Raw genomic sequence first — 20388 nt, 5'->3', positions numbered from 1 at the left:
TTCTCACCTTGTGGACAAAATTCGTGGGTTGATCTTAACATTACGGTAACTGGTAGTTTGGCGACATTTTGGAGGCGATAAAGGTTACTTACTACCTGGGACTTTGGTAATAATGTGAGCAGTACTGAGTTCCGATTACGCATTATTTTGTGTGGGGGAAATGAGAGATCATGGGATATGTCATGTGATATTAATGGACGAATTACGGTTCTTTAATCGGGAAAGGGGGGAAATCGTGAAAAAATTTGGAAATTTTGTATTTGGCTTTATTCTGTGTTGTGTGAAATAGTGTTTGTGAATTTTTGGATCCCATGGCCGTAAGTAAATTGAATTCGAAATGGGTATTTAGTGGTATTGAAAAGGATAGTAAGAAATGTTTTTTAAGGTTGTGTGAGAGAGAAATAAACATGTTTTATTATGTTATTTATTTTACCTGGTATCTTGCTTTGAAAGATAAGTATGATTTTAAAGATTCTGAAAGAGAATGAAGAAAAGTGTATCCGCCACGTAATGAAGATTCTGAAGGAGATTAGGTAAGTTAGTATTTTTAATTATTTTTATGCATTGTTGGAAATGTAAGGTGGAAAGGAATTTGGTATTATTGGGAAAATTGTTATTAGCAATGATTTAGTTTAAAGTAATTAGGATTGTAAGGTAATTTTTATTAATTGAATGTATGTGCTCATGTATATTTTAAGTGGTGTTTTTGAATTTAATTATATTTTAATGAAATGATAGTTATTTTGTGAATTTTATACTTGTAGGAATTTGGTGTATGTTTAAGTTGAAATAAATGTGCATGGAAATAATTTAAATATTTGATAATAAATATTTGTAATGCTTCATGTATGAATTCGTTGGTGACGTGTATAATGTAATAGATGATTTAGAGGTAAAAGTTTTTGGATATTTTATTTATTTTATATGTGGAAATGTTCATATTTGTAAAGGGTAAATACTTTTTCGCGATCATGTAATTTCATATATGTTCTTTTTACCGGGTTTAAAGATTGAGAAAATTGTCATGTATTTTCGTGAAATTTTTTTAATTTATGAGATAAAAGCAGTGTACATGGATATAGTGAAGAGTGTGCGCAATGCCATTTTTGTGCAATTCTGGGATGTTTTTTTAAGTAAAAATAAGTCGACGTGTACATGGTTCAGTGATATTTTAATGAAATGATAGTTATTTTGTGAATTTTATGCTTGTAGGAATTTGGTTTACGTTTAAGTTGAAATAAACGTGCATGGAAATAATTTAAATATTTGATACTAAATATTTGTAATGCTTCATGTATGAATTCGTTGGTGACGTGTATAATGTAACAGATGATTTAGAGGTAAAAGTTTTTGGATATTTTATTTATTTTATATGTGGAAATGTTCATATTTGTAAAGGGTAAATACTTTTTCGCGATCAGGTAATTTCATATATGTTTTTTTTACCGGGTTTAAAGATTGAGAAAATTGTCATGTATTTTCGTGAAATTTTTCGAATTTATGAGAAAAAAGCAGTGTACATGGATGCCATTTTTGTGCAATTCTGGGATGTTTTTTTAAGTAAAAATAAGTCGGCGTGTACATGGTTTATGTGTATGTGTTATTTTGAAAAACGCGTAAGGTGTATGGTATTGTGCACTTTTTCCGAATTTTGCAGTGAATATTTGTCATGATTAAGCAGTTTTGTTTGATAAAATTTCTAGCATAAGTGTAATTCGGCTAGTAGATTGTTGGAAGAAGTGTTCAGTAGATAAGAAGAAAAGAAACATGTCTTTACTTCGTGAAGACAAAATGGCGGCGGGGAAAAAAAAATAGTTGCTGTAGGGGAGTTGGTCGCCAAATTTTTGCCAAAAAATCGCCAAGTTACCGTAATGTAAAGATCAACCAATTCGTGAAGAGGTTCATCATCGGTAGAACGTTTATGATAGAATATAGCCCACACAGCTTTACGCATATCCATGCACGATCCCTTGTTGCTCCTAATAGCATTACCATAGTACGTTGTGATTTGATCTATAACTTTATCTGTTAATCGACCTTTTCCACTTAGTGGCTTATGATCAGCCAATTGTTTTCCTCTCATATTGATTTTTAATTGTCGCAACCTATTACCCATTCGTTTCTGTACATGACCAACACATTCGATTTTTTTCAACACAATATCACTTCCATAGTTATGATTTTTCTGCAATTCAGAAAATGTTTTCGTATCACCATCCCCAATATAGCTGACATATTGGACACTATGCTTTTCTATGGAACGATTGAATATTTTACATATTCCATCAACTTCCATCTTACCTGCAGATCCTTCGTGATTTTTGATACATTTTTGTTCATGATTTGCTTTCCATAAAAGATATTGTGCTCCATACTTTGGCCCTTTCCAAGATTCACAACCTTTACAGTATGATGAAAGTACCTCAATGTCTAAAATTTTACCAGTTTCTGCACCAATTACACTCGCAAATCCCACGCGTGATGAATGGCCGCGCGTTTTCCATGATCCATCCCCACTAACTGTGAGGTCTGAGCAGCCAGTTGCTTCAATTTCTTGTTCCGCAGCATACGACATAGACATTTCAGCAACTTTTGAAGTTGTCGACAGCATTTTTCTTAATTTTCTACAATATGCAGATTTTTGGATAGGTGGTGGTAAGTCCATTACACCACAAAATGTGCGCATACCTGCAAGACCTTGACTAATACATCTCATTCCATACATAAATCTTTCATTAATTTCTGGAATGTTTTTCTTGTCACCCATCATAGACGAAGAATAAAAATAAGTCAGTTCACCACAAGTATCGCAAAGCAGAAAAAATTTTGAAGATAATCGATTAGTGTTGTTTTCGCACACTTGTACATCTGATCCACATTGTTTACAACACAGATACTTGAAAATATTACTGAATAAAATTTCGATATCCAAAATTCTATATCCTTTAAATTTAGAATCAGCAGTTACGTTTTCAAAACAACTAGAATTAAGTTTTCTTGCTGAAGCACTCACAAAAATGCTTTGCTTGTCTGGTGTTGTGAAACGATTACCATGAAACTTTCGCTTCTTCTGACGCTTTCCAGAAGAACGTTTAGGAGTTTCACAATCCATATTCATAACTAAATTAATAAAGTACTTGTAAAGAGTATTTAAAGCGTACTATTTAGTTAATAGAATTAGTAAACACACACAATAAGCCACGGTAAAATCTTATAAACAAGGCAACAAACTTCAAACGAAATCACAGTTCTTAAACTTAGCTCTCATTTTCTACTACAACGTGATAAGCAAGCGATAACGTATCAAAACAAAATTAAAGTAGAAGTAACGTTTCATCTTGTCTTCTTCCACTGGCATATTTTTATATAAAAATAGCAATGGCTGGCTTTCAGCACACGAAATCCAAACTGAGGCCCTTTAAAACTATAAACAAACACTACAGCAGCTGCCACGATCATTGCTGGTGTAAGAAAAACAGCTGCTTCGATATTTACATTATTTTCAATATCTCGCAAACTAATGAACGTATGAAAAAAACAATTGCACCAAATTACTCAGAAATGATTGGGCTATAAAAATATCAGAAAATTGAAAAATCGAATTTTTGAAAATTTTAAAGGTGTACTTTTAAGGTGTACCCTTTTAAGATATATTAGCCAAACAAAAAGAGCGTTGAAGTTTCGTATCAAGGAACATGAATCTTATGTCAGAAAAGGCGAAATTAACAAGTCTTCAATAGCGTATCATAGTTGAACATTTAACCATAATTTTGACTTTGGGTCTGCAAAAATTATCCAAAAGGCTTCTTCCATAGGTGAATTGGATTTTCTTGAGGCTTTTCATATTCACAAAGATTTAGCAGGTTTAGTTAATGATTTGAAGTCCAATCCAGTCCTTCCTAGTGCCTTTAAAATTCTACTATCTTAATTCGCCCACCAGCGGCCGAGCGGTAAAGTCGCTGAACACTGGTAGTTCGGTCCGAGGTTTGAATCCCGCGAACGGGCTGGCTGCATGGGCGTTTTCGTGGTTTTCCCCATGTGTAACGTGTATACGAGCCAGTCTCCCTTAGAAAGTCCTCCACGAAGGCATCCCTCCCCTTAGGCAGATAGCCGTCGGGGCTTTGCCATATTCACACACACACACTACTATCTTAATTCAGTTATTTTTGCCGATATATGGCGTTACCTCCTCGCGTTTGGAACTACCAGAGGGTATAAAAATCCGTTCAGTGTTTGCTTTCCATTATTTGAAGTTCAGATTTTGAGCGTGAAGGTGGATTTGCCCCTCGCTCCCTATTTTTAACTTCGCTAATTTTCTTGTCCTTTATGCTTGATCAGATAGCCTGGCTCAGTAAAAGTAGGCGGCCAGTGCAACTCTGATTAAAAATCCAGTTATAACCTCGTGCAGTGCTGATAAGGACCACGTGTTTCTGAGACTCCTTCCCCTTATTTTCTTCTTTCTAGGTATTTCTTTCTCCTGATGAGGAGGGACCTTTAGCTGCCCTTGAAATCGATTGAGTGTTTCAATATACTTATGCTAAATATAAGGTTGTTTTACGATTTTGATTGCCACTTTAGCGTGTTTCTCTTCTAATCTATGTTTCTGATTATTATCGCAGGAACTATTGTTCAGTAAATTCTTGTTTAAATTTCAAGAAAATGGCTTTTTTAAAGTTTTAATTTATTACTTAAATGTTTATGTTAAAGGACATGCTTAATTAGTTGGCTTTTTTTTTTTTTTTTTTTTTTTTTTTTTTTTTTGAAGTTTTGCCCCAAAAGACCCACAAATTACATTGAATAAATCTAGAATAAGCTTTGTTGCAACAATTAGATTCATCGCATAGTAACTAGTTGCCATAGTGACGATACGCTCATAAGCTAGGAGCAACAATTATTATATTTTTGACTTTTGAGTTTGCATCATCATGATGAGTTTCTTTCCTGTACTTAGATATATTTAACTGTCAAATAAATAAATACTAATTGAGTGATAATTTGAATGCTCATCTCTATCTCTCAAAACTTAAAATAGTTGAAGATAATTTTTGATAAGTACTTCATACTTCTGGAAATAAGTAATTTCGAGCAATATTTAAAGAAAAATAATAGTAATAATAATGATAAACATAGGGTTAAAATCTGTTTAAAGGAAACTTTACCAAAAACTAAGATTAGAAGTCTTAGATTAGGAGATTTATATAAAGAGCAGTCGAAATGCTGATTGGGTGCTTCAGAAACGGCTTCTAAATCATCTGGAATAAGTGTAAAATAAAACATTAGTAACATATAAAATATTTTTGAAAATTCGGAGAACTAAAGTTAATCTATTCACGAATGATAGAGCTAAGAAGTAACTTCGAAATATTTCTCGTCATGAATAACATAAAACACTTAATGCTTAAGGGACTTCGTCTCCGTTTGACTTTTCTAAGACCTTATTTGCAATTCTTCACGGGTAATTGCATATCAAGAGCAGTTGTGTGAGTACAACTTGTCTCGTAATTTGAAAGTAGGCATTTGCAGTTAGCTTTTCCGTGGTTCGAATCATCAAAAAACCGTTTGTGAGTCCCTCCTCAATTTATCGTTAAATGTTTTCAAGAAACATTTAATGCGCGAATATGCGGGAATAGAATTGCGGTTTTGAAACAGTAAGACGACATTTTCTTCTTTTTTAACCTCTTACTTAAAGAGTTTTTTTTTTTTTTCTTTTTTCTTTTCGGAGAAAATAGTGCTTTCAAAACACTATGATGAACATGATTCTTTTTATGATGCATGTTTTAAGACTGTTATTTTTCTTTCCCTAACGTACATTAATTGAAAACTTTTCCTTCTGATTTTTTTTTAAAGTGTTGCAGTCTTTTACTGCCAGTTAAGAGTGACATTAAAATGTTTATAGTAACTGTTTTCAAAGCCATTGGGAGCCTTTAAAATCATTCAAGTAACTACAAAACTTATGGACTTGGCTTATTAAAAGAAATCTTGCTGATACTCTATAATAATTCAAGAACATATTAATATCCAAACTCTTAAAAATTATAATTAATAATCTAGTTTCCAAGAAAACCAAAGTTTAATTTTTATTAAGAATTACATTACTTTTAAATTTATACTTACTATACAAAAATAATTAATTGCTATAAAATAATTGTTACAATATATAATTAATAAAACATATTATACATGAATGAAAATCATCTAGTTGTAATGTGAGAAATTCATAAATTCTAAGATTCGTTTAAGATTGATTATTTATTTAGGTGCATTTGCAATTATTAACATCAATAATCATGCGGTACCTAAGTATGAGAACCTTTCGGAAGAGAAGATAATGGTAGATCATAAAGTTTACCAAATGGCTTTCAAATCTACAAACAAATGCCTTTTTTATTTAATTTACTGTACTTTTTACGTGGTAACAATCAGTATGTAGAGATCATACATTATTTTTAAGCTTTATAAAGACGGAGTCTAATGAAACACACGAGTCGACGACAGTTCCGTGCCTGAACGAACCACTGAATTGTCAATGTTTCTAATCTCTGTAAAGACTGAAGTACAGATCTTAATAGAACGCCGTGGGTTGCCCCCCAATCGACTGTCAGCAGAAAGAGCTAAATTATTACGGTGCAAAAGTTTGCGTGAATGATCGGAACTTAGAATATGCCTAAAATTTGTAACGGTGATCTTGTGGTGATGAAGAAATTTGTATACTTCAACGATATATTGATGTCTTTAAACTGCAATTATTTATATTCATGTTGAAAAGACTAATATTTATATTATATTCATAATGAAGAGGTCTGCATGCACTCGTGGCATATAGACCTATACTAGTTGCTAGTTTATATGCAGTGGCATGATGGAATAATATGCTATCATGTCTTGTAATGGCGGCTTCAGTTTGTCACGGCGATTAAGTTCATCAAGTAATACCTAGAGCAACATAAATCAAAACAGTCGAAGAATAATATAAATGATATAGTCTACTTACCCACTACGGGGCTCCGTGTTAGCCTGGTAATTTTATCGGGTAAACGCTTGAATAAACCCTCACGGCTAAAATTCATTTGCATGTTTTATCCTTTAAAGTACTTCCGAAAAAGGTTAGAAAATACCAAAAAAGTTAAACTCTCTTAGAACAAAGAACACGAATACATCGGTACTGAGAAAGAATATCTTTGACAATGTGATATTTCAGAATATTTACATGGGAAACAGAATTTTAACAATTTAATGCAATTATAAAAACAACACAAAAATCACAACTTATACGTAGCTCGAAAATTATTAATCGTATCAAGATAAAACTCGTTAATGAAAAGACTCTGCTTTTAATGAGATTATAAAATAATAATTAAGTTTGTTATAATATTCAGAATGCCACAATCAAAGAACATCACATATGGAAGATTAGTATACTCATTCACTCATTATTAGTAGACTCATTAACGAAAGGACGCTGCTTTTAATAAGATTTTAAAATCATAATTAAGTTTGATTATAATGTTCCGAATGCCACAATCAAAGAACATCACATATGGAAGATTAGTATGCAAATAAGTGATAATGAGAAACCTACAGATTTTATTATTGCAAAAATTAAAACATATCAGAAAACTCTCAATAGATTAGATTTTTGGCTGTTTCAGGATGTGTTTCTTATGTATGACTAATACGAAAATCTCTCTTCTCAAAGCATAACATTGTGCAATAAAAAACTTGTAGGGGTTCTGAAAATAAGTTCTGGAATACAATCTAAGGCTTGAAAAATATTTAATATTTATAATAGCCCCCATTCTTTATATTAAAGCATATCTCATTTATATGCAAAGAAACAACTAGCAAATTTAATTGAGTTGCAGAATGCTATAGTTACTTGATTTGCGATAAAGGTTTAGAAGCATAGCTTTCCTTTCTGTATTATTGAACCTGTGAGTGTACTCTTTAGATGCATATTTTCTTCACAGATCTGTTGTGATATTCAGCTAATAAGATAACCATATTTATTTTGAAATCCACAGATGGGGCAAAGCGAATAGAGACTCTTCGTTTGTTTTCTTTAGTTAAAGATGTGAATTCTAATCTAGCTCTTCCTAACGCTGGCAAAATCCTCTCTCTCTCTCTCTCAACTCAACTCTTTAACTTTTCGTTGTAATTCTTTTCGACGGTGGCTTTAAGTTCGCTTTCGCTTTGTTCCACCCATTGATTTCCATGCAAATATGTTCGTCGCTCCTCTCATCTTAGTATTCTTTTTAAAACTTTTGAAGAATGGAGACTTACGTTTAATGGCCATTGGAACAGGTATAGTTTTATTCAAAATCTCGAAAATTAATGTGTTTTTTCCCTATTGTTAAATGAATCTGAATATGAGTTTATTAATACATAACTGAAAATAATGGTCTGTTTGTTAAACGGAAAACTTCAGCTAAAAAATTTATTATTACACGATTCGCAAATTTATGGGTTCTCATCTATTTGATACATTGCAAAGATTCAGCTCTTCGATTTCGCTCAATAAATCTAAATAATTATCCAGTGATTACATCCATACACATAAAAAGAAGAAAAAAGAAAATCTGAAGGTCTTTCAGATTTTATATTACGCCCAAAACGGCATTTTTTAACGTTTTATGTGTTACCTTTATTTATTAAATATCACGTTCTTGGCACTTAAAACCACATTAAACGAATTCAACAGCAATACTACAAAATATTTAAAAATAGCATACATTTAGAATTTCCGATACACACACTCACGCGCTGGAGATAAAAATGCTTTTCCCATATACAGTGTTGCCATTGCTCGCTTTGAAATCGTTGAGTTCATTAATGCAAAATTCGTTAGAGTTTTAGAAAATGTGAAGCAGATAATAAAACAAATTCGAAAATTCAAAATTCGGGCTACAATCGCTCATGTTTGGTTGGAGGTCTACGTTATTCAAAATTTGATGGCTCTAGGTACCGTTGTTTTTTCACAATGCTTGAAACATTCACGTATTTCTGCAAATTCTTCATTATTAAGTTTCTTTAAATATAACACATGACAATATTATTTCATGGCAACAGTTTGATAAGTGAATCAACGACGCAAAACGACGCAAAATGTCGTTTTGAGACTAAAGCCCTTTAGTTCTAACGCCCCTTTGGGTTATTAAAAAAAGGGGAGAAGGAGAGATTCTAGTACAAATAAGATATGTCAGTAGCGCACTGAAAGGAATATCTTCAGAATTTTAACTCATGAGTTGAAATTATAGGCAAGATGTATGTTTCACTCTGTATGTGCCTGCTTGCATATCCTCTCAAAATTTTAACTAAAACAAAGCTCGCATGACCCTTTTCTGTTCTTCCTCTTACTTTCAATCGGGCATTATATATTATTCAACGAATTTTCTGTTTTATTAACTTTCCTTTTGATCATAATTTCTTATAAATCTTGAGTTAAAATAGCTTTGAATTAAAAGACACATATCTTAAACTTCATTAGCATTAAGATTTACCAAAAACAGTGATCCCCATCTTTTTTTTTTTTTTTTTTAGAAAACAAGCTTTTTTAAGCAGAATTGATTTGAATATGTCGATTAAACAAATGATAATCACTTCAAAGTACTAGCGTACAGACAGTATACGAATATCGATGCAATGTAATACTTCCCTCCCGCATTTACTTCGTTGCAGAGTTTTTCTGTTTCCTCACTCCTTGAGGAAATGAAGACCCCATGAAAAAGGGTTTCTTGCATCTTCTTCAGAGATCGTTAAATTGACCGGAAGTGAAGAAAAACCTACAAAACTCAGCCTTTTGGTCATTTTGTCCTATATATATATATATATATTTATATATATATATATATTGGCTTTTTCTTGTCAGTATATGCTTGTAAGCTTGAATATCATAGTAAAGGCAGTAATCTATGATGAAAATGCAATAACAATTGTTTGTAAATTAATTTTACACTTTGATTAAGTATATTTAATAAAATGAGTTAATTGCTTTATAAAGTAATTAACAGTTTGGTAAAAAAAACATATTTTAATAAAATTAATTAGTTAGAAGAGGAAGCTATTTATGTTGACTAACCCCCTTTTTTGTATACATATGTACATATTTTTACATACATAGTTTCAGTATGTGAGTAAATGGACCAAACTAAAATTTTCGTATTTAATACGCAGAGTGATAAATGCGAAATACTTTCCCTTTTGTAAACTATACTTATTTGCTTTGTTTTCTTGCCTAAATTTGAATACTTTTAAATGAAAAATATAACTGCATTCATATTGTATCATTTGCCCATGTCAAGAAAATGAGTTTTATAGTGCTATACGTGACAGTAACTCCTTTAGAGATTTAATAGACAGGAAATAGACAGGAAGAAATTCATACCTTATGAAAGATATTATAGCTCGTACAGCAAGAAGCTCGAGAAATGAAATAAATACGTGACGTGAAAAGGAAACAGAGAAAAGGCAGTTACTTCTTAGAAAAAAGAATGAACTTTTTAGGAAAATTGCAGGCTCCCAACTGATTGAATTATCTTACTAGAGGTCACTAACGGCATTCTATTTAAAGAGTTTACCAAGGGAAAGGGGAAAAATTTCTGGAAGCTTCGAGAATTTATTAAACTTATTTATTATTTATTATATATTTATTTATTAAACTTGAAAGTTGCCAAATTTGTGAAAACATCGTGAAATATCTTCAGTGGTTTGATAAAAGGTATCACATACACCCATTAGAATGGCTTCTGTCCATATCTCGGATTCTAATTGAGCTAGCTTTGCAATTAAAATGACAGTAAGAGCAACAGTAACCCAGAACTGTTAACGTGAGGTCACCAACCACTACGCTGTCCGAGAAAGGAAAAGCCATAAAATTGAAAAATGTACAATGTGCATATTTTTAAAAACCGTGGTATATTAGCACATTAGACATATTTTCAAGTTCTATTCGAACTTGCATCTCAAATTTCAATTCTGCATAGCAATTGCAGAGTCATTAGACTATTTTGAAACAGGAGACATGAGAATTGGGCAGTGTCCTTGCCGGAACTGGAACCTGGACCTCTCGAATAAGCACCGAGTGTGCTACCGTTACACCACGAAGGTATGCTGGAAGGAGGGAGAAAGTACTTTATACAGTATTAATATATATACAACATATTTGTAAAGTGCATTATTATTGGAATGTAATAGTGTAACACAGTATTGTACTAACATTATGACATTATGGTATCTTTATATATGTATATACTTGTTCTAACGCCCGAGTATTTTGATATTGCAGAAGTGCGTAATATTTTTAAGTGCTTATCTATTGAATTGTATCATACATTGCTAATTATTTTGTTTGTATAAGTTTAATAGTTTATTGCCATGTGTATGTTTTCAAATGAGTACCTTAGTATGTTTGTAACAATACTGTATTTCGAGAACTCCGAAGTAGAGAATGAATTTCGAATTTCGAGAAATTCGAGAACTCCGGCTCTATATGTGAAAATAAAAGCAAAGTCTTGTAGAATAAATAATTTAAGTAATTTATTTAGTAAGCTGACTATTTATACTTCGAAAAATAGTTAGTAATATATTCAGTTACTCGTTATAGTTTAAAACAGAATTTTTTGTTTAAAAACAATAATTTACTTATTTATTTCTTTTTTGTAGGACAACTGAAGAAGTAATTACAAATTAGAAGTCCTTGCAAATAGTTATAAGATACAGACTTCCTAGTTTTCAAAAACAGAACGAAGTAAGTTCTTGATGAACATAACAATTTAGCCAATAAAAGCTTAAGCTTTTCCTAACACATACTTAATGCAACTTGAAACATCTTTGTTGAAGCTCATTTACCGGTAATTTATCAAAAGATATCAACAGTTCAAAAATCTAGATTGTTAGATATCCATTCGCAAGAAGCATTTATTGAACTTCAGTAGCAAATAATAGCACCCTGTGAGCTGATTCCATTATAAACTAAATGCTTTCAAGTTCTTCGTATCTCCGTTTCATTATTAACATATTACTATATATTTGGAATGAATTAGGACCTTAAAAATTATTTCAACTTAAAGAGATAAAGTACTAAACAAGGAGTATTAAGTTTTTGGAAAATGTCTAACCTCTTCCATATTAAAGTTTTCTTTGTTTGAACAAAATCAAAATTCGTAACTTCAAGAGGAGTAGAGATAGATAACTTTTAAGAGTTATGCAATTTAAGTTAAGTTTCCTTCTCTCTATTTCCCTTTGCTACATAAACTAACTTTCGTATTGTTTGCCTTTTACACCAAACAAAAAGTTTGGGTTACTATAACAACTAAGTGCTCTTGTGTGCTTTTTATTACTGTGAACAGGGAGTTTGGAAATATACAAGAGGAGAAAAAGATAATTTTTTTTTTAATTCCATGATTTTAGAATGTAAAACATCATTAGAAATAATTTTAATTCCTTTATAGTTTTAGTCGAAAAACTTCATAAACGTAACATGCAATCATAAGAAGTAGGAAGATAATAGCTCTTTACCTCTCTCCGAAAAATAAAAAATAATGTTTCTGAATTAGTTTTCAGTTTAGGCAACAGATGGCGACACCATTGCTACACTTAGCAACAGTAATTGCATGTGACGCAAAACTTTAACGAAAATAAAACTCAGAACTTTCACAAATTTTGAACTTTTATGTGATTATTTCTTCAGCCTCGCGCAGTAAAATAACTCGTATTTGAATTTTTCAAATTCTTCTAATTTTTCATTTGCCTTTCCTGAATTCTTTTCAGATTGCTTTAGCACTAAAATTTAATTTAAAAAAAATTATACTTAAATTTTATACATCTTCTCCCTCTCCTTCTCTCTCATTTTATTATTATTATTATTATATTATTGTTATTATTTTCTATCTTCCTCTGGTGAAAATGCCTAGCTGTGCTTTTTCTCACCTCTCACCATGGTTCACCTTCTAGTTAAATATTCAAAGGGAATTTGAGAAATATGTATAAGCTACACCAGAGAATTCCAAAGCCAATCCAGCCCAAAAGAATCTGAGCGGATAAGACTGCTGAACAGCTATTTAGGTTCAGATGGCGACGAATGGATTGGTTACGCTGGCGTTTTCTTTTTCTTTTCTTCTTTCTTTCTTTTTTTTTTTTTTTTTTAATTTCCTTTGACTTTACAAAAGAATTTCACCTCTTAGACAGATAGCTCTAATGTGCTCACCAGCTAATAAATACATATTAAAATCTATACCCGTAGAACTAAATTATAACTTAAAAGTAAATTTTCTGTGTAAGAAGGTCTAATCATAAAACTTAATGTCAGAACTAATCATAAAACTTATGTAAGGAAGTATTACATTCTGCAATTGCGTGCTTTCATGCTATTAATAATTTACATGCGCAACTGGCATTTGGAAGATCTGCGTTTCGAATGCAGAAGGGCACATATGATTCTTCGTGTTTACTGGCTTCGAAAATCTAATGATGGTCTCGAACTGAAATGTGGCATATAATAACTCATAACATCTTAGATTTGGACGGCTGAGTCTGCTATCCCTCTCGAGTGGGAAAGAATATAAGGAATTACATCCAACTAGCAGCTGGAAGATTCTTGGCTTGAGTCCTGTTGGTTTCTCAGCTTTTCCGACTCTGAGACATCTAATAAAATAATTTTTACTCAATAAAAAACAAACAATACTCGAATTCCTAGATTAACTAGTTCAAAATTTTGTGAAAGAGATATATGGTCACTGTGAATATTAACCTGTTCCGCCAAACTAAGTTAACTGCACTACAAGGTTAGGAAGTCATTTTAGTCATTGCCAGCAATCTGACGGTTAGGCCGCCTTTCTACATTTTACATTAATCTTTAGTTTCTTGGATATAATTCTCTTCATTCACTTGCTTCATTATCTCTAAGATGCCCTTCTTGCAATAATAGTCCGTGAACAGCCTATTCACAGGATATGTGATGTAGTCGGAAGGAAAGAACTGTTGTCGAAGGTGTTCTGTCAGAGGGCAGGAGAGCAGGTAATGAAGTGCGTCCGTGTCTTCCCCGCGAAAACCGCAAGAACAGTTAACGTCCCGTCTGAGGAATCGTTGTGAAAGAGATGGCATACGGCTTAAAATCCTGTCATCACCACGGTTTTACAGCTCACAAAGTTTAAATTAACTTATTTCCTTTCCTTCCACCGACGGCAGAGCAGTCGATCCACTAGAGCAGTTAGCATATTAGCCAGGTGGCCCAGCTGACTGAATTAAATTTGCTATAAATTCCCAGGCTTATGTTTGGCGGAGGGACAAATAAAGTGTTGTGTTTCAGTCTTTTTCAAAAGTCCAAATGGAGTTTGGGCCTACGTTTGTCTGACATATTTATTAGGATTTTTATATGGGCCTGAAGAGTGGATTTTTACAGTATGTGCCTTGGATTGTTCGAAGGCTAGAGGCAGAGCATGTATAAACATTGGAATAGTTATTAGCCAATGCATAGGCAAGAGCAGCTTATAATGCAATCATTTAAGCCTGAAAAACTAAGCTGTGCATCCTGAGCATTCTTTCTCAAGTCTTTATGATCTAGCTTCCATGTAGTATACAATATCCACTGCCCGTGCCACGTTCTCCTTTTGACCCATTAAGTGTGACTTTAAATCACACCGGCGACATACAGTTAATTGAAATACTGAAATCATCCAGGTGACAAAGTGGTTGGGAACTGCTCATAGTCAGTATAAGTCCTATCCCAGAAACTTGTTGTCTCTTTGTGTCGGAGTATACGAATTATCGCACTCTCGAACTGAACTAACAGATGCAGAGGCAGCACTCCTGAAATCACGTTTAATACATTAGTAGGCGATGTTTTGTACCCTCAGCTAACATTTATAGACAAAGTGTCACGTACCTTGTGTACCCGTTAATCTCACTATTAAGTCAAGATTTAATCGTGATAACTTCAGTGGTCTACCAGATGCTCTCTACAATCATCTGACTAAATGTGTTCTGTATGTTTGTCGAAATCCTCTTTTTCTTCTTTTTTTGTTGAAAAAAACATTGATTAAAATTGGGTAGCATTATGTTAACAAAGAACAGAGGACGCCAAACTTACAGTCAGCATGAGAATTAAATTGCGCAAATTAAGTACGAAAAGTAAAGAAATGCATTTGTACTATAGCAATAGTTTTCTTGTTCTTGTTAAAAAAGGGGACTTAATTGACAACTGCATTACGTAACATTATCTTCTTCAGTATGGTATAATAAAATGCTCTGGGAATTACTTATATTCAAAGGGTATATAATAGGAAAAGTTAAAAGCTTTTAAACTAAATACTTTTTTCATATAATCAATTCGAAACTTTGCAAAGTTCGCATAAAATTAAAATCAAATTTTTTCATTAATAATGTATTTATATGTTGATTTATATTTTTATTTAGATGAAATTCTTTCTTTCATGTTCTAAAAATATTTTTAAGGCATTATTTTAAGAACTCATTATTTCTTAATAAAAAAAATCAAAATCAGTTTTGTTAAAATTTGTTGTCATAAGGAAAAAACACAAATTTCGTTTCATAGCTTTACACAAGGGTTTCCATCGCTGTTGGTATCGACCCCCCTGATGTTTGATGAAATTTTAAAAGGGATGAATGAAGACAAAAGAATCGACTGAGGGTGTCAAATATGCACCAGCAAGTTATAGGCATTATCTAGATCCAATTGATTACAAAAAATGTGCTAGTAAAATTGATAATTATCTTTTTATTAATATTAAGTTATTTTATATTATCAAATTCAATGTTCCGTCTTACTTTCTTTGGGAACATGCAAGGACCTGACTCGGAACAGAGAGCTTACTAAAGCTATGTTCAATAACTGTGGGAAGTAGACAGGATACACAAGAAGGGTATACAAAACCCTTTATTTTTCTCTCGTTACAATGATTTCCGTACTTCGGAATACAAAGACCCACTACTTGTGGTCTAAACGTAAGAATATAAAAATATAACTAAACTCTAACTTAACTTTGAAATAATAAACGTGGAAGATTGGCCTTATATTAACAGGAAGCCGTATGTAGTACAGAGAACTGTTAACACTACAATACGTTTAAAATTATCAAGAGGATTAAACCTCTGGCCTGGAAGGCAACCAGCAACTGAGTAAAACTTCTAAGGTAAGCGGCCTGCTTCGACTCACTCCTTCCTCTCTCTCGCTTGGCAAAAAGCCACAACTTAAGTACTTGGCGTTCGCCAGACAAATTTTACATAAATAAGTTAACGCTTATAATTCTGGCCGGAAGTAGAAAATAAGAAGTGATAGTAAAGATTTAAAATAAAATAAACGTTAGTAAAACTTAAGATCCTTACAATATAAAAAGGGATAATTCATATAAAATAAATATAAGAAAGAAAGTACACAAATGCATTTGTCCATTATGAAAAAGCTGTATATTTTATCACAAGATATATCATTATACGAAAGCCACTGTAAATTTAAAAGAAGATTTTAATGTTCGCTTCTAAAACATTGAAATCTGAATGTGCCAGTATGGCTCATAGAACCGCTGAACTGCGATGTACATGATCTGATCTTGTCGTTATGATGCCAAAAATTTGATTGCATCGAAGGCGGATGTTCAAAAACTAGTGTCATTCAAAATACATGAGTAAGCAAAGATCTGGAATCAAAAGTCATCAGAAAGGACTACCTTAAAATAAAAGTTATTGCCAAACCAACATTACTGACTTTTCCCTCTTTTTACCTACTGGAAGCAGAGTTTAGTCAAATCAATAATTTACTATGGAAGACAAGAGACAGGATGAATGTTTTTTTTTTATCAAAATGATTTAAGAATTAAGTTATTCCATTTTATATTACATATTAAAAAAAATCATCAATACATTAAGTGCAGTCATCACATTAAGTAAAATCGAACTATCGTCATCAGAATCTGTAATTTTGTTTCTGAAAGTTTCTTTATATTTGTAAAATTAAAAAACAATAATTATACAGAAAATAACAAAGCATAAACTTAATAAACCACTTTGAAAAAGTTTTTTTCGTATTCTAAATTTAATTATTAAGTTATTTATGTGCCATTATATGTGTTATAATTATATTATATTCTGAATATTTTAAAGAAAAATAAAAAAATGTAAGGGAGGCGAAAATGAAAACCATTCTTTTAAACGTGGGTCGATGCAAGGAAAGGGTTATGAATCCCTGATTTAGACAGTCACATTCAATCAATTACAGATATGGTTATATTTATATAAGAAATATGTTAGCTCTATGACAGTCATACATCCAGGGTTAGAAAGTAGATGTATTGGGCTTTAGAATGGCTTTCTTCACAGTTTTTCAAAATATGCTTGCATGAGGAGTTTTTGTTCATTCCCTCCCTTTACTTCCAATGTGATATATTTCAAAGAATGACCAAATTATGCCTTACGTAAAATGCTAAATGTACATCGATTTTTGTTCGACCGTAATAGTTACAACAGACATATTTTCAAGAATAATCAACATTTTTCTCTTTAATTAGGATAAACATTTTCTGCAAACTTAAACTCAAGCAAATGACTTTGACATATATATATGTAAGATAAAAATATGTTAATCAAAATTTTAACTTTAATTTGGAATAGTTCCTTAACTCTTCATTTTAATTTGGTTATTTTCCCTTTCCACCCTAAAATAGTAGCTGCTTACAATAAATCTCTTTAAATTGCGATATTTCAAAATTAGTGCTCCTCACACGATTCTTACATAGCGATAATGACGCAAATACTTTCATACCGATTCAGCCAAAGACAATTCCAAATCAAGGAATGCAAACTTAAAATTCACCAATAAAAATAAAGCTTTATTAAAAACAAAATCATTTTGAACTGGTTACATTCTTTTTTCACTCGCAAGCGTACTCTCCTCTGCTGCACTATCTTTCTTCAGATATTAAAAATGTAAAATTCATTCAAGAACGGATGCGTTTAGTTCCAATTTATCAGTTATGCATCAGAAATAGCCATCTGTAGATGGACACAAATAAATACTGTACATGAAACCTAAAGTCTCTCCAAAAGATTAAGAAAAAAATATTAAAAAAATTTATTTTCTACAGTTATGAAAAGGGTATTGTGGTGTGGTGTTAGTGCTTCAACGGTGTCGTAACTCCAATGAAAACTCTAATGATGGAACACCGCATGAAAATTTTATTGAATGTCCAAAATAAAAGGCTACATACAATCAACATATTATTTTTAAAACAATTAATTCAACAACTATTGAAAACGTATTCGGAAGTTAAATAATAATAATATTCATCTTATGCTCTCGAGACATCCTTGTCCATATTAATCTTCAGTTTCTTCTTCCTTTATGCGATCTTATCACAGTACATACAGTGTAGCCTTCAGAATTGCCAAGAGATTAAACTCTAATCATTCAGATATCACTGAAACTCCAACAGTATTGTTGTTTTATAATAAATGCTTCTATTGGACCTCAATAAACTAACCTTTGCAAAGGTTTGAAATCAATGCTCTTAAGCAAGCGTTTAATAATTTTAAGCTAGGTTTTTGAAAGAGTCAACTGACTAAATATGCGCTAGGATTTAAGTTTCGAATTTAAAATCTTCTCCAAGAATACTGGGATTCCATAATTAGAATGCTCACCTCTAACATACGCACGTACATATATTAGGTTAACCTGCGCTATTGCAAAATTATAATCAGAGTTTTCGATAAAACTTCACTAACAAAACTTGTTAGGAGATCTTTTGCATGTTTTGAAAATGTAATGGGCATTTAGTAATGTTTTCTTAATCACATTAGATTTATTCTATTTAACATTCCTCACATTAAAAGGAATGAAAATCCGAATGAAACGAAAGAGATTTTTTCAAACCCTTGTATATAATGATCTAGGTTCGACGATTTTTATGGTGTCAACGAAAAAAAAATGTATAATTGAGCTTAATAACCCAGAAAACATATAACAAAGCAGCTGAAAATGCATTAAAAGCATTTAGCTAAAAGCATACTCTTTCTTTCTCAAGAAGCTAATAATTTTCTCTTAACAGGATCAGGATTTTCAGAACTATCCTTCTGCAAAATAGGAAAGAAAAGTCTCCCCTTGGTATCCAACTGCGAACCTTCCGGAGTCCCCCATCCTCATCCCGGAGTTTCTAAGAGCGGCATCCCCATTTCCTGCCGGAATACTGAGAGATTTGTCTGTCTGTCCGGCAGACAGTTGGTAGATGGACAAATCATGAAGGCTACTTAAGGATTCTTTCTGTTTTTTCCGGTGTTCGTGGATCTCTCACTTCTTATCGATTGATTGTATGTTTGTATTAACTGCGTTGCTTCTCATTTTCATCAACTTACATGGCTGATTTTATACAAAAAGTTCATTCAGTTAACGCATAACTCGAAAAGTTACTGATTAGAAACAATCTAGAGTAATATTTTTCATAATGAGGCAGATTTATTCTCAGATACATATTGATATAATCTAAGTATTAATTCTTTAGATTTTTATATAGTAATACCTAGACGTTCCTTGGATTCCTATTCTGAGGTTTCCAAGGTTTAAGATACAAAATTTGCTGAAATAAAGGACTCCTTAGCTTCAAAGTGAACCCTTCACAGAAACAATAAGGAAACGCATTTGTGAGATGAGATGAACCTACAGCCTATATTATAAATGACGTTTCCTGTAGCCCAGTGCAGTTGTGTGTATGTTTTACTATATTTCTAGCAATCTCATAAATCTTTCCATTACCTGCAATTTGAATGGCAGAAAAAATCTTCCTTTTTATCTCTCGGAGAGTGCATATACTATGAACATTGTTGAGTCATTATGTTTCTTTGATGCATTAGACGTGAAAAATGACCAAAGCCCTAGCCGGGTCTCGAACCTGGATCTATCGAATACGCGCCGAATGTGCTAACCGTTACACCACGAAGGCATACTGGAAAGAGGAAGAAAGTACTCATTATATACTTCCCCTTTTAAAGGGCTACTGGGGTTAGGGGATCCAATTGCAAAATTGTGGTGGTGAAGAATCATCATCCACCATCTTTTAGCTCGGGCGCCATTGGCCAGCATCTTTTAGCTCGGGCGCCATTGGCCCGAGCTAAAAGATGGTGGATGATGATGATGACCACAAATTTTGGTACCTCTTGCTGAAACAACTTTAGCATTCGTATATTAGTGGCTTGTTAAAGCTAAAATCATTCCAGACTGAGCAACATCAATGGATGAAAGATTTATTGACCTCATTAAATGGGGATAAAACTGGTTCCTTGTTTTATAGGCATATATGTAAAGGACAGGAGTCATTATGTCTTTTTGATGCAGGAGACGTGAAAAATGTCCAATGCCCTGGCTTGGACTCGAACCTAGACCTCTCGAAT

General features: G+C 32.4%; 1 protein-coding gene and 1 long non-coding RNA gene across 2 annotated transcripts in view; one reads left to right on the top strand and one right to left on the bottom strand.

Annotated features, from left to right (window-relative positions):
- The first annotated feature begins 216 nt into the window (after nt 1–216).
- Nucleotides 217–20388, top strand: part of LOC146999455 (uncharacterized) — a 75205-nt gene continuing 55033 nt past the window's right edge. The window contains exons 1-2 of the long non-coding RNA XR_015043461.1: nt 217–533; nt 11659–11743. This is a non-coding gene — a long non-coding RNA (uncharacterized LOC146999455). The remainder of the gene's footprint in view (nt 534–11658; nt 11744–20388) is intronic.
- On the bottom strand, nt 1877–3112 carry LOC146999456 (uncharacterized; the record flags this gene model as incomplete). The annotated part of the gene is made up of 1 exon (XM_085812189.1): nt 1877–3112. A coding segment is annotated over exon 1 (1236 nt), but the record flags the coding sequence as incomplete, so codon positions are not given.

Source organism: Stegodyphus dumicola, chromosome 1 (genome assembly GCF_044657685.1).
Source record: "Stegodyphus dumicola isolate Sdum_Otavi_A_Nest chromosome 1, ASM4465768v1".
NCBI classification, from domain to species: Eukaryota; Metazoa; Arthropoda; class Arachnida; order Araneae; family Eresidae; genus Stegodyphus; species Stegodyphus dumicola.
The sequence above is the reverse complement of the archived record's forward strand: the minus strand, read 5'-3'. Positions and strand labels throughout refer to the sequence as shown.